A 12,978-nucleotide genomic window follows, 5' to 3' on the forward strand; every position below is an offset into this window, starting at 1 on the left:
AAATACCATGTAAACATGTTTCAATTTCCTAAATATGTAAGTTTGAGTTGTTAACTATTTGACATTTGGAAAAAGGACTATGCCCCGTGATCCTGCATAGCCACAACTCGATCGCGATGCCAAGCCACGAGTGGCCGAGCTAGTCGGGCGCACACCACTGGGAGGCTAACAGCTTAACAACATCACCTCTTTTGGTCGCCATGGGATCCTCGTACTCCACAACATCCGAGGATGTCAACCATATCCAACATGAAGCTTCGGCCACCATTAAAGGAAATCAAATGCATTACCCAAGACACTCAGCAGATGCCGTTGAGAGCTTCAACATTCTCCGACAAAAGCTGCCGTCTGAACTCGTCCTGGATATTTTAGAATTCGCAGAGTATTGGGTGTTATCTACCGTCTACAGAGAAGACAGCATGGAGTATAATGAAGCCGACTGTCGCGATCGAACCCCATATTTGACATCTGAGCCCATTCAAGGCGAGCGATTTCCCGTTCAGGAGGTCAGAATCAACATCTTGAGCCATGATCAAGGATGGAGCAGCTATCGCGAAGATCATGGAACCTTCCGAAACTCTTGGACGTGGTTCGATCTTGGTATTGAAAGATCACCTGGACGCGATGATATTTCCACGGATGAAGATCTTCGTCTGGCGACCAATGTCCACGCTGGGCGCGAAGCCATGAACCACCAGATTACGTACCGGAGGGACCAGAAGCTCCGCTGGATGCAAAATCTTCAAGCAGGTGATCGGATTTCGATTGTGCCACGGGCGCGTTTTCCTGGCTGGAGGAATACCGTGGAAAAGGCTTCTATTGAGGTTTACACCAGCCCTGTTCTGTGATTATGTCCCTGTATTATTCCCTATCCATTCGAAAGCAAGCCTGTATAGTCTAATTCATACATAGCCGAGTGTGCCCAATTTTCTCGGTTCTTTTTGTGATCTAGCGATGTGTCCCCGGAGACAGAATAGCGGCCACCTCTTCATAAACAGAAAATACGATACCACCGCTGAGAAGCAGCCGACCTAGTCGCATCGAGCTACCCTTCCAAAATCCTCGAATTCCGTAGTCGCGAATCACGCTTCGGGAGGCTTCAACAATGCCAGCTCCTTGGACACCCTGTGCACGCGTCTTGATGGTATCAAATGGCTGGGTAGCGTAGACAGTGACTACACCTGCCAGGGCACCGATGCCGAATGTCGTGAACACGTTTGCCTTAATGCCTCTAGCCTTGGTGGCTTCTTTGAGAACATTGTACGTTCCCATACGTACTGCAGAAGTGGCTGATTGTTTCATCATGGTGGAGACAAGACCACGATAAAGCTCGGCGATACCATGTCTTTGGACTAGGACTTGAATTGCATGTATGCTTGACTTGAATTGCCGAGCGCCTTTTGCATCGTCGATTCTGTGGCGAGATCAGTCAGCTCAATCCCTTTGAACATAGATGGCAGGGGATACCGACAACGCAGTTTTAATTCTCTCGGTCGGTGTCACTGCCAGTACACTCTCTACAGCACCCGCGGTCATTCCAGCGAGCATTCCCCGGCCAGCTGACAGTACACCGCGATCATCTGCGAGAGAGTTGCGGATCGTATCGTAGGATACGAACCGGACAGCGGCTTTTGCTGTTGTTCCCTATAGAATTTGATCAATGTGGTGTCAACTTTCGCTCGGAATGAATAGACCAACGATGACAAGAGTTGAACACCCTGTGTACAGAGCACCGACACCTTCCTGTCTCGCAACTTGGACAATAAGACTAAGTGGATTGGAAGTCCGAATAGCACTGTCATTCAACAGTTGAACACGTGTTTTTGAATACTCAAATGGATACTGTGACAGTTAGTCACTGAAATATTTATTTGTAAATTCAAGAAACCCACCGTTATGGCTGCCTCAACTCCACCGGCAACTCCTCCGGCTACGAGAGACACCCATTGGGGCGTATGAAGCTGGACTTGAGTTAGTTTGAGTACCCAATTGACGCTCGATTGAATAAATTACCCTCGGCTTCTGTGTTCCAGACTCTGATTTAGCGGGTGTAGACATGGTGTAATAGTAACAGCTTGCAACTTACACCGGTTGAATAGGGGGCTTCGCCCGATGGGTTATAGGATCTTTTGTGGGGGAAAACGGGGGATGATCCCCCGGCATGCGGGGACGAACGGAAGGAGAGTTGCCGAAAATATTGGGGCGTCAACTGGCCAGAATTTTCCTCCCACCGAGGCACGGCCGTTAAGATGGTCTTTGGAAGTTGCGACACCATATGGTTGCTGCTTGAATTTGACATGGAAGCTGGCTATCATCAAACAGGAGAGAGAAAGGAAACAACATTTGTTGGATCTATATACTGCCATGGAGCTCTCTTTATAGCTCTATAACAACAAAGGGAGATCTGACTACCTAGACCAAGCAATCAAGACCTCACTGCCTTGATACCTACATAGATACTTGATTACTGATTGAGGTATCGTACGGAATACTCGCCATTGGGACCGACAAGGAACGGAAAGTGACTTGTTGGTAAATCAAGAGGGATTCTGATTGAACGTGAGGTTAATATAAGAGCCAAAGAAACTTATATGGTTGTATAACAATCCATTAGCCGTGTGGATTACGGGCGACTAAGTATGCCACTGGTTCATAACTCTCTCATTGGTTTATATTGCCAAGCAGTAACTTAGATTCACTCTCACTTTCCAATCTTAAAAGTACCATGTTCAAAGTATATTAAATTGAAGTATACAGAACTAGAATTAGAAGATATACCGGGTTAGAAGAGAGAGATGATTTTATTTTCATAGGGTTTAAGATCATTCGTTAGTTGTACTATTATTGTAAAGTTGAAGTGTTCCTGATAGCCTTATTTAAATTATACTTTTTAGCCGCCTTTATATATATCTAATTATATATATCTAAAAAGACCCTTTAAAAGACCAGCTATCATAAGGCCATAAACCCGGCCGACTATTGTTATAGAAAATAAAAGAGAAGTTGAAATTAGTATATGAATTGAAGTTAATTAGGAAGCTGTATATGCTTCAAGAAGGCGGCGATGGAAGAGGCGGCGAGGTAGTGTTCAATAGGAGGGTTATGAACCGGTGGCATACTTAGTCGCCCATAGCGGCCACCTGGGCAGGGTATAGCCGGTCCCTATGTTTGGTCACGACCTTATAGTAGATAGACCAAAGTGCTCACCCTTGTTTAGGTCGCAATAACCCCCAGTAAACTCGACTCTACAAAGATAATCAGACGATCTTCAATGTTTCACTTCATATTATTTTAGTAATGATAAGTATTCGCCTCACTCATCTCTGAAAGTCTTACGTGTCACTCCTTAAGCCTAGTTACACCGATCTTAGGCAGTCTAAGACTGACACGAGCCGCCTCTCTCACACATGTACCTAAGATGAGTAACCGAGTATATTATTCCTCAAAACTTCAATCAAAGCACCCACCTCCCTAGGCTCTGACTCAGCGTTGTGGTCACAGCGACATATGCGGGAGCCGAAGTGATGTGATATCTCGGCATGTATCAGGGTCTCATATGTATTGCTCGCCGTTTTCGGCTACGCAGCTGAGCTTTACTTCGTAGAAAATACCGCGTTCGTCGGGCTATGCCTTTTATGCAGGTATATTGTCTGTCTACTCGCAGTGACAAAAAGCGAGGCTAAGCTCGAGTATCACAATGACCAACCCCTGTCTCGCATGGAGGCGGCTCTGCCTAACTGTCCTTTCCGTCGCAACTGTGATATGTGGGCTTTCAATCGCAAATGACACAAGCTTCCCTACTTGTCGTTACATGCCACAAGACCCCTGCTGGCCTGAAGATCATAGATGGGCCCAATTTAACAGAACCGTGAATGGGAATTTGATTGCGACAGTCCCGATCGCCAGCTTCTGTCACGTCGACTCATTCACGCCCTACGATCAATCGCAATGCGTACAGCTTCAGTCAAATTGGGGTTTCCCAGAAACACACTATGAGAGTCCCTCGTCAATTATGGCGTCCGTGTTCACGAACCTAAGCTGTAATCCCTTCTCATCAAAATCCTCGCCTTGCTCGATCGGGAACTACGTCCAGTACACAGTGAACGCGACAGACGCCGCAGACGTCCAGGAAACAATTAATTTTGCAGCTCGTAACAACATCCGCCTTGTTATCCGAAATACTGGACATGACCTACTTGGGAAGTCCACTGGAGCTGGAGGGCTGGCGATCTGGATGCATTACATGAAAGATATTGCCATTGTGGACTACGCCTCGTCAGACTATTCCGGCAAAGCCATGAAGATGGGAGCTGGAGTACAATCTTTCGAAGCCAACCAGGCGGCATATAAAGCTGGACTTATTATCGTGGGCGGTAACTGTCCAACGGTCGGGCTGGCAGGGGGATATTCGCAAGGGGGCGGACATGGCCAACTTGTGTCCCACGTTGGGCTCGCCGCTGATCAGGTCCTGGAATGGGAGGTGGTTCTCGCGAATGGGAGCCTGGTAACCGCATCGCCAACAGAATATCCAGATCTCTACTGGGCACTGTCCGGTGGAGGTGGAGGCACTTATGGTGTTGTTGTGTCGATGACAAGCAAAGCTTACCCTGAGCTGCCGACGGTATCAGGTAATCTTTCATTTTCTGACACGGGTGTATCGCGAGATACATTCTTTGCAGCGGTCACCATGTTTATATCCATTCTTCCCTCGATCGGGGATGCTGGGGGTGCAAGTGTTTGGTGGTTAACCAACACTACCTTCTCAACTACGCCTACTACCATTCCAGGCGGCACAGCGACGCTTTTCAATTCTCTTTTGAGCACTTTGATTGCATTCCTTGAACAAAATGACATACAGCACAGTAAGTAATTAAGTGTCGTGAAGTTGGAGTGAACATTGACAGAGGGTGACCAGCATATTATGTGAACGATTTCCCTACATACTCCGACGCGTACCAGGCGATGAATCCACCGAGCAACATTACTGATCAACTTGCTGGTGGTCGCCTGGTTCCAAGATCCGTGGTCGAACAGAACTTGGCCAATCTGACCACAGTATTCCGTAATATTGTCGAAAAGAATGCCGGATTTCTTATTTCAGGAGTTATGGTCAACTCGTCTCGTGTTGCATATCCCGAAAACAGTGTCAACCGAGCCTGGCGGGAGGCGTTGATGGATGTTGTAATTGGAGCGTATGTGTTTTATTCCCTTCTAGAGCCATGCAAGCTTTATTAATATTCACCCAGGCTGTTCGACTATAATGACTGGGGTAGCGATGTCGCTCACCAGCAGCTCATTACCGATGTTCTCATGCCCCCTCTAGAAGAGTTGACACCTGGAAGTGGTGCATACTTGAATGAAGCTGATCCGAATCAGAAAGATTGGCAACAGGTATTTTATGGGGATAACTATGACAATTTACTAGCCATCAAGAGAAAGTATGATCCTCACAATACGTTCTACGCTTTTAAGGCTGTGGGCAGTGAGGCTTGGACAGTGGCTGAGAATGGGCGATTGTGCAAGTCATAAGGCCATTTGAGGGAATGGTGTCGCAGGGGAAATACGTGTGATAAAGAATAAGGAGATACCATTGCATGTAGTTTGTGTGTATCTGTGAGCTTAAGGCTTAAATGGATGAGTGCATACTTGTGGTCCAGCCTGACAGCTATCATCCATTGGAATTTCTCTCATAAGCAATTCGGTCACGATCTCCCGAGCGTTGAACATATCAATCACAGAGACCACCATCCCTTCTCAATGATTGTCGCCGCAGCTTCCTTCAGAGTCGGCCAAAGTGCACTGATCTCGCCTGCTGCATCGGCTGGAAGTGGTCCGGCCTTGCGAGCATCGACATAGTCTTGAAGCTGCTCCAGGGTGCTTGGCCCGATGACAATTCGGTCAGGGTCCATGAGATTCGAGTGGAAAAGCAGCCAGCGCAGCGCGCATTGAGCCCCTGTAGTCCCCAGTCTTTTACCGATATTGTCCAAGGCTCGCATCGCTTGGTGATAGAGGGGCTGGTCATACCACATACGGTAAACTGCACCAAGCATGTTACCCTCTCCAACCTCGAAACGAGTACCCTCCAGCTGCTCGGGCGATGGCGAATAGGAAAGCTTGCCGGTGAGGAATCCACCCGCCAACGGCGAGGTTGCTTCGAAGTCAATACCGAACTCGCGAAGTACGGGGAAAAGTTCATCCTCGTAGCCTCGGCAGAAGACGTTGTACTGGCCTTGGTAGACAGAAGGCATGATCAGGTTTTCCTCCACTGCGATTTCCATCCAGGCGCGGATTGCAGACGGACTGTAGTTGGAGAGACCCAACCTTTCAAAGTAGCCTTCACGATAGTAATGATCAAAGTGTGCGGCTTGTAGCGGGATCGGGGTCTTGCGGTCCGGGGCATGAGCGTAGAGTGTGTGGATCTAGTGATAGCCGTATTAGTCGTGTACAGATAGCCAGTGGGTGCCTTTTACTCACCTTCTTGACCTGCAGTCGCTCCAAACTGGCCTTGATAGAGGCTCCTATGTTTTTGAACGACAAAGAGTCATCGCCAATGAAGAGCACCTTTGTATCGATGATCGCATCTGCTGGCTTTTTTTTGCCGAGTAGTTCCTCAGATTCACCAGGATTTGTGGCGGGATACAGGGCAGCCGTGTCAAATTGATAAAGTCCAGCCTCCATGAGACTCTTCATCAAGTGGTCAACGTTGTTAGCTGTCCAGGCCACACCAAAACCTTGGGCACCGAATACATAGTGAGGGACATCCATGGCTGGTTGAGGGGAGATACGTGAAAGAGTGAAAAGATTGAAAGTTCGGAGAGACGAAGAAATGAGAAGTGGAATGGGAAAGTGTTTGACCTCGAGGGAAGGCGCGTTGCACAAACCTCTTCAACTTTCCATTTGTCAAACCTTGAGATTGTTCAAGTGTAACTCATATTTGCTCTTGATATATTTTCAAATGGATATTTATTTCTGGATATCACTTAATCTGTTTTGCTTTCAGCTAGAACTTGCTTTCCAAATTCCTCAATCTTCGCAACGAGCTCATTTGTCCAACTAAGGTGCGGCGAGTGGCCGCAGGGTGCATGATAGACCGTGAATGGCTTACTCTGGCTTGCCACCATTCCTTCTTGATAGTCCTTGGGTAATGTACGGTCCTTTTCTAACACAAGATAGGCGCACGGGAGTACATCATAGGGATTGTGGGTGAGGGGACTATTCATAACGGGAGCTGCTGTCAACGTGGATGCCCAGTTTTTCGCAGTCGCCGCGTCAAGGTCATTGAAGAGGTATTGTTCAGGGTCGACCATAGTTCCAAGGCCATGCACACCATGTTTCTATCATCAACGGTTAGTATTTACAAACATGAAGTGGTTCACTGATCAACTCACATGGAATTGCATAAACGGAGGCACAACAACTTTGCCATCCGGCGGCTGAAAGAATGAGTGGACCGATTGGCCCTCTGGAACAATGAATGCCCCGATGAAGAAGATCCCAATGACACCACCAGTCTTTCCCTCCTTTGCACGGACAGGGGCTTGGCGAGAAGATTGCGCAGCCTCAGCGGCGACCCAACCACCAGAAGAGTGTCCTGCAAGTAGTACCGACTTTCCCTGTGCAATCAACTTGTCGAGGAGCAGCCCAATTTCTGCTGCGTCATCTGAGGGAAGTGGATAGCCTCCTGGGGGAGCCTTGCGATCAAAATCAGGGTTATTTGGGTTGCCGACATTGAGTTGACTGAGATCACAAGTGGGCCGTTGGGGACAATATGATTCGATGCCCTTCGCAGTCAAAGCGTCAACAAGAGCTTGGTATGGGGCAGGTGTATGGTAGGAGCCATGGCAGATGACAACCGCAAAGGACTTGGAAGCCATGGTGAGTTGTGAAGGGGGAAAAGTTGAGGTGTCGAGGAATGTCAAGGTTCCCCGCACGTGGTCTGGCAGCCTTATATTGTGTTGATGCCTGACAAAGGAAAATAAGAAAATATTCAAGACTGTATATGTACATGTGATCTGTTAAGTTTGACAGATCTGATCCAATTAGTTTATCTTTTTCAATTATATATTTTTGTAGAAATAATATTCCAATGCCACAAAACAGTACAAACGGCTCAGACTCAAGGTAGTACAAATCTGACATGCATTACGGAGCATAAGCATACACATATCCTGGTGCGTTGTCAGGATTTGGTCAAGAAAGAGTCTAGATTCTGACTGTGGAGCCGTGTAGATCTCCCGACAAAAGGGAACGTGCATTTCAAGGATATTCTTGCCCATCCCACTGTGAAGACAAGGCTTTCTGTCTGCTTTTCAAACAGTAGAAGTCTCTGACACTCGAGGGAGAACATTCAAACTATGCACATCGAGGTCGTGCGTCACTAAAATCCCTGTCTCTGGAGCTTCATTTTCATCCCCAGCCCCGGCATGTGCTGTGGGGGCACCCACGGGCTCCACTTCCTTTGTATGGCCTCGCTCTTCACCATCATTGTGACTGCGATCGAGCGTGGAAAGTAAAGAGTCGAATTTTGCTGGACGACGGCGAATTCGAACTGACCCAATTGTGGGTAAATCGCGTGGTTGTGCAGAACGTACATTTCGCCCACGAAACAATACGGACCCAAGTGTTGGTACACAGGCCACCAGTATTCCAGCCGTCATCTCCGCCATGATAAAAATCGAGGAGTCTCTGAGGCAGTAGACTAAGTCATCAGCTGGACACAACTTGGTCTGAATAATGCGGCCTAGATTAATACCGGCCGTTCTACTAGCAGTCAGCAACTGAATATGGGACGGGGCGGACCTCGTGTGGGGCTTACAGGATGCCTATCGCGAACGATGCAGTGACACCGGTCTTTTTACGACTCGACATTTGCAATCGCCATACAATAGGGAGTGGCAGTAACACGACTCCCAAATCAATCCCCATGTTGAACCCTGCAGATGCATATTGTATCTTCAAGACGTCCCCACAGCTCCCTGGAATCGTGCGGTCCCAGTTGTAGGCCACTGGGCGACAGAGCAAAGCGATAGTCAAGACCGCAGACACCCAATAAAGAAAGACAAGACACCCCACACCAGTTGCACACCAGAAGAACTTCTGGTTTCCTGGGAAGATCTCAATATATAATAGAAGTATTGCGAGTCTGAAGCAGACTGTCGAGGTTGCCCACATCCATTCTGATGCCCAGAAGATCTAACAAGGTTAATACCTCGCATAAATATCCAAGAAGACAGACCAAATACCTTCAATGCGCTAACCAACTCTCCTGGGTTGCGTGAAGCCATAGTCGCCGTATGTCCGCCATAGCCAGCGGTGGTAGCCCCTGGTACGAAATGTTGGCCCTGTTTACCGCGCAGAGGGTTGGTTGGATCAACATACCTATCAGCATGTCCACCACATATCCAGTCAATAGCACCTGATCTTATAATCAACAGGCTGAAGAGCTTGACGATCAGTCAAACCTACCAGTGAGAAGAAAACAAGATAATCATGACATTTAAAGCCCCGACGTCGTATATGGGTAGAGGCAACTCGAAGTGCAACAGCTAATGCAGCAATGAAGAAAAATATTAAACTCCACACAATCAGAACTGGAGACCGATGATTCAAGTGGATCATATTTGCTAGAGTCAGCAATGACGAAGTCCACGGGCCTGGCAGATAAAACAAAGTTGATGGACAGTAGAGAGAATGTAGAGAAAATAGCTTGATAGCAGGAGTTTAAGGTCAAAAGAAACAATGGCATTCTGCAAGATCAAGAGACGCTGTCATTTCAACTAATCTGTTATGGTTTTTCAGTCTAGAGGACAGCATATGCAAATAATGTCTAATAGGGGAAGTGTCCATGATGAACACTACAGACTTCATTTCGTACAACGTGAAAACTTTGAACTCAACTTCCTCCAATTCGTGGATCAGCAGAGTTTCAGCTGGGAAAGTACTGAAGTGAGACCCAAGCGATTGCAGTGAAATCCAAACATCCAAGGTTATTCTGAGAGATTAGACTCACCCGGTCATTCACAACATCGAGCTTCACACTCTTCACATCAACCCACTGCAGCCTCCTGCATCCTCCCTCTATCTGTACAATCTGAGATACTGACTTTCGGGGGTTTGACTCAAAGTACTCTTTTCAAAATGCCTCTTTTCGGGGATACGTACGCGGAGAATATGCAGCGAGATTCCACCGAAGCGCAAAGGTAAGGACTCATCAACAGCCAATAAAAACGTCAAATACTAACATCAGCTCGATAGGCTCGACGAGCAATTCGATCTCCTCACCGAGTAAGCAACTTCGCCAAGTCCTGTAGTGCAAAGCAGCCCACAATCAAACCATACTAACTCCAGCTGACACAGAAACATCGGCTACCTGCTGCACCCGTCCGTTCGAGACATAATGCATCCCCACGCGCGAGTTGCTGACATCGCCACCGGCACTGCAGCCTTCCTGCGCGACCTCGCCCAGGACTGGCCCGATGCAATCTTACACGGCTATGACATATCAACTTCGCTCTATCCACCCGCTAGAACCCTCCCCAAAAACGTGACTACACACCTTCTTGACGCCCGCAAGGATGTTCCAGTCAGCCTCTATGGACAATATGATATCGTTCACGTTCGACTCATTGCCGCTGGCTTGACTGCTTCCGAATGGGGGAGAGTTGTTCGCAATCTTGCTAAGCTTCTGAAGCCTGGCGGTGCTATGCAGTGGGAAGAGTGCAACTTTACCGATGTTCGCCATCTCCCCGGTAGACCTGATTCTACGACAGATGCTGCAAGTACCATAGGATTGATGTTCCTCACGGCTATGAAGCCTAGCTTCGAATATGGGTGGAACCGATTGGCAACCGACATGCGCGCCGCTGGTTTTGTAGATGTCCATACTGAGGCTGTTTCGGCGGGTCGGGTGTATGATACGCGCCCACGCTTGACTGTTAATGGAATGAGGGCGATGTTCGCGTGGGCGCGCCTTCATTCTGCTAGAGGGTCGCAGGGGGCGTTGACCATTCGGCAGATTGAAGATCTAGAGCAGAAAGCTTATGCGGACGTTCAATCTGGTTGTTATGTTACATTTGACATCCACGTTGCCTGGGGATTTCGGCCCAAGGAGGAAGAGTGAACTCGTATTGTCTGCAAATTTTATCTAGTTCAACACTTCTCAAACGGAATTTGAAAAAGGAATCAATCGAAATCAATGAAGAATTATCGTTCCTCGAATTATTTCCACACTCGGCCCTACCTCGCTTCACCTTGCCTATACCCGACCTTCAAATACAAGCCAGCAAGCACCAGGCTGCGCAGTCAACTGGTCCTTCATATCCCGTTCCACAGCCTCACCATTATTTTCACCAGGTGCAAATTTGATCCGATAATGGAACACCAAGGCAGCAGTGACGAGGCAGATTTGTGCAAGAGCTAAATGGCGACCAACACAGCTCGTACGCCCTGTCGAAACAAACACTCAGAATACGAGCCTCTTTTTATCTCCGTGCAACCCAACTGGCCACATGGGAGATCTGACCACCCGGGTCAATAGTAGGGTTGTAGCTTACCGACACCAAAAGGAGCAAATGCCCTCTTATCCTTAATCATCTCCGGTTGGCTGTACCACCGCTCGGGAATGAACTCATGGGGGTAGACATATGCTGTCTCAACTTGAAGTTCATTTTAGTATGTCTGACCTAAGACGAGACAAGGGGTTTCTCACGTCGACCGATTGTGTAGCGTGGTGCACATATTTTGGTATTTCCTGGGATGAATGTCCCATCTATCATTAGTCCTTCTGGTGGAGTCACTCGAGAGCTGAAGGTTAGTACTGCCGGAAGCAATCGCATTGCTTCGTTTATAGTCCCTGTCAAATGTGGCAACGTGGCCAAGGCAGTTGGATTCTCTCTGTCAACCCTGTGGATCTCTTCATATATCTTATCGGCATGCATGGGATAGCGAGCGAGAAAATAGAAAAGAAGGGTTAGGCTCGGGGCAGTGGTGTCGCTACGATTGTCAGTCCATCGCCTTATGATATCCATTCATACCGACCTTCCAGCTACAACCAGTGTTGCAGTATCACCGCTCAACCACCGTGCACGCGTGGGATCTGATCCATGTTTGACGTGGTCTTCAATAAACCAAGAAGCAATATCGCGATCTGAGAGAGTTTTCTAGACCTATGTTAGTTAGATGTTCGATGTCCCATACAGTTTCTACTACCTTTATCCGTCGAGCCATGCATTGATCACAAAATTCGAGCATATGGAACCAGTGCCGCACCTTCCACAGCGAAGGAATAAACGCAAATCCCAGTCTCGGGATCCATATTGCAGGGCTGAATGGGCCTAGCAACGTGAGCGCCGAGCGCAACATGGCTATCGACGAATGCCACCTCTTGTTCCTCATCATGCCGAAATCTTCGCTGAAGGCAAAATCACCCATCGAATCAAAAGCGAAGAAGTACATCAACTCGTTTATGAGAACAGGACGAGATTGTCCTAAGGCAACTAGCCTTTGCAGTGTTCGTACCTTTTCGACCACCCGCCGATGATACTGGACCAATGCTGAACGAGCGTGTCAGTCTCCGATCTATTGTGGGCATTTAATTCACCAGACCTTTTCTGCTCAGCGCTTGCTCCCACATCTTCCGCCGTTCATGATGCAACTGTCGGTTGCGAGTAAAGATAGAGGATATCCGAGGGTACAGAAGATCGTACCAATCAGACCGTGTGTTGCGATTGTTAGGACCATCCATGGCCTCGTAGGCCTCCGGGTGAAAAATGGTAATCTCGCTAGGACCTGAAGATTTATATTCAATGTTATCGGGGATTCCTACTTGACTTGTGATATATCTTACCAGTTCGTACGAACTCCCCATATTTTTCGTACCAGGCTTGCAAGACGAGATGGCCGCGAGAATCACGGCATTTCCAAACATGCCATAATTTGGTTACTGCGGCTAATTCGGGACCGGGGAATTGTTTCAATCGA

The 12,978-nt window shown here is 47.9% G+C and overlaps 6 protein-coding genes across 6 annotated transcripts; 3 read left to right on the forward strand and 3 right to left on the reverse strand.

Moving 5' to 3' along the window:
• Positions 1-200: 200 nt before the first annotated feature.
• Positions 201-848, forward strand: PEX2_017700 (uncharacterized protein; the record flags this gene model as incomplete). Its single annotated transcript, XM_016739045.1, has 1 exon — positions 201-848. The coding sequence occupies one exon, from the start codon at positions 201-203 to the stop codon at positions 846-848; it is 648 nt and encodes a 215-aa protein (XP_016602932.1).
• A 100-nt stretch (positions 849-948) lies between these two features.
• On the reverse strand, positions 949-2,058 carry PEX2_017710 (Mitochondrial carrier protein; the record flags this gene model as incomplete). Its single annotated transcript, XM_016739046.1, has 5 exons — positions 949-1,414; positions 1,472-1,644; positions 1,699-1,842; positions 1,893-1,961; positions 2,014-2,058. The coding sequence occupies 5 exons, from the start codon at positions 2,056-2,058 to the stop codon at positions 949-951; spliced, it is 897 nt and encodes a 298-aa protein (XP_016602933.1).
• Positions 2,059-3,811: 1,753 nt separating this feature from the next.
• PEX2_017720 (FAD-dependent oxidoreductase) lies at positions 3,812-5,529 on the forward strand (the record flags this gene model as incomplete). The annotated part of the gene is made up of 3 exons (XM_016739047.1): positions 3,812-4,862; positions 4,916-5,192; positions 5,247-5,529. The coding sequence occupies 3 exons, from the start codon at positions 3,812-3,814 to the stop codon at positions 5,527-5,529; spliced, it is 1,611 nt and encodes a 536-aa protein (XP_016602934.1).
• Positions 5,530-5,732: 203 nt separating this feature from the next.
• PEX2_017730 (aldo/keto reductase family protein) lies at positions 5,733-6,765 on the reverse strand (the record flags this gene model as incomplete). The annotated part of the gene is made up of 2 exons (XM_016739048.1): positions 5,733-6,419; positions 6,475-6,765. The coding sequence occupies 2 exons, from the start codon at positions 6,763-6,765 to the stop codon at positions 5,733-5,735; spliced, it is 978 nt and encodes a 325-aa protein (XP_016602935.1).
• Positions 6,766-6,980: 215 nt separating this feature from the next.
• Positions 6,981-7,874, reverse strand: PEX2_017740 (alpha/beta hydrolase; the record flags this gene model as incomplete). Its single annotated transcript, XM_016739049.1, has 2 exons — positions 6,981-7,334; positions 7,389-7,874. 2 exons carry the CDS (start codon positions 7,872-7,874, stop codon positions 6,981-6,983), a joined length of 840 nt encoding a protein of 279 aa, XP_016602936.1.
• Positions 7,875-10,137: 2,263 nt separating this feature from the next.
• Positions 10,138-11,119, forward strand: PEX2_017750 (class I SAM-dependent methyltransferase; the record flags this gene model as incomplete). Its single annotated transcript, XM_016739050.1, has 3 exons — positions 10,138-10,199; positions 10,255-10,284; positions 10,357-11,119. 3 exons carry the CDS (start codon positions 10,138-10,140, stop codon positions 11,117-11,119), a joined length of 855 nt encoding a protein of 284 aa, XP_016602937.1.
• Positions 11,120-12,978: the final 1,859 nt, after the last annotated feature.

This window comes from Penicillium expansum (genome assembly GCF_000769745.1).
Source record: "Penicillium expansum strain MD-8 chromosome Unknown contig48, whole genome shotgun sequence".
Lineage (NCBI taxonomy): Eukaryota > Fungi > Ascomycota > Eurotiomycetes > Eurotiales > Aspergillaceae > Penicillium > Penicillium expansum.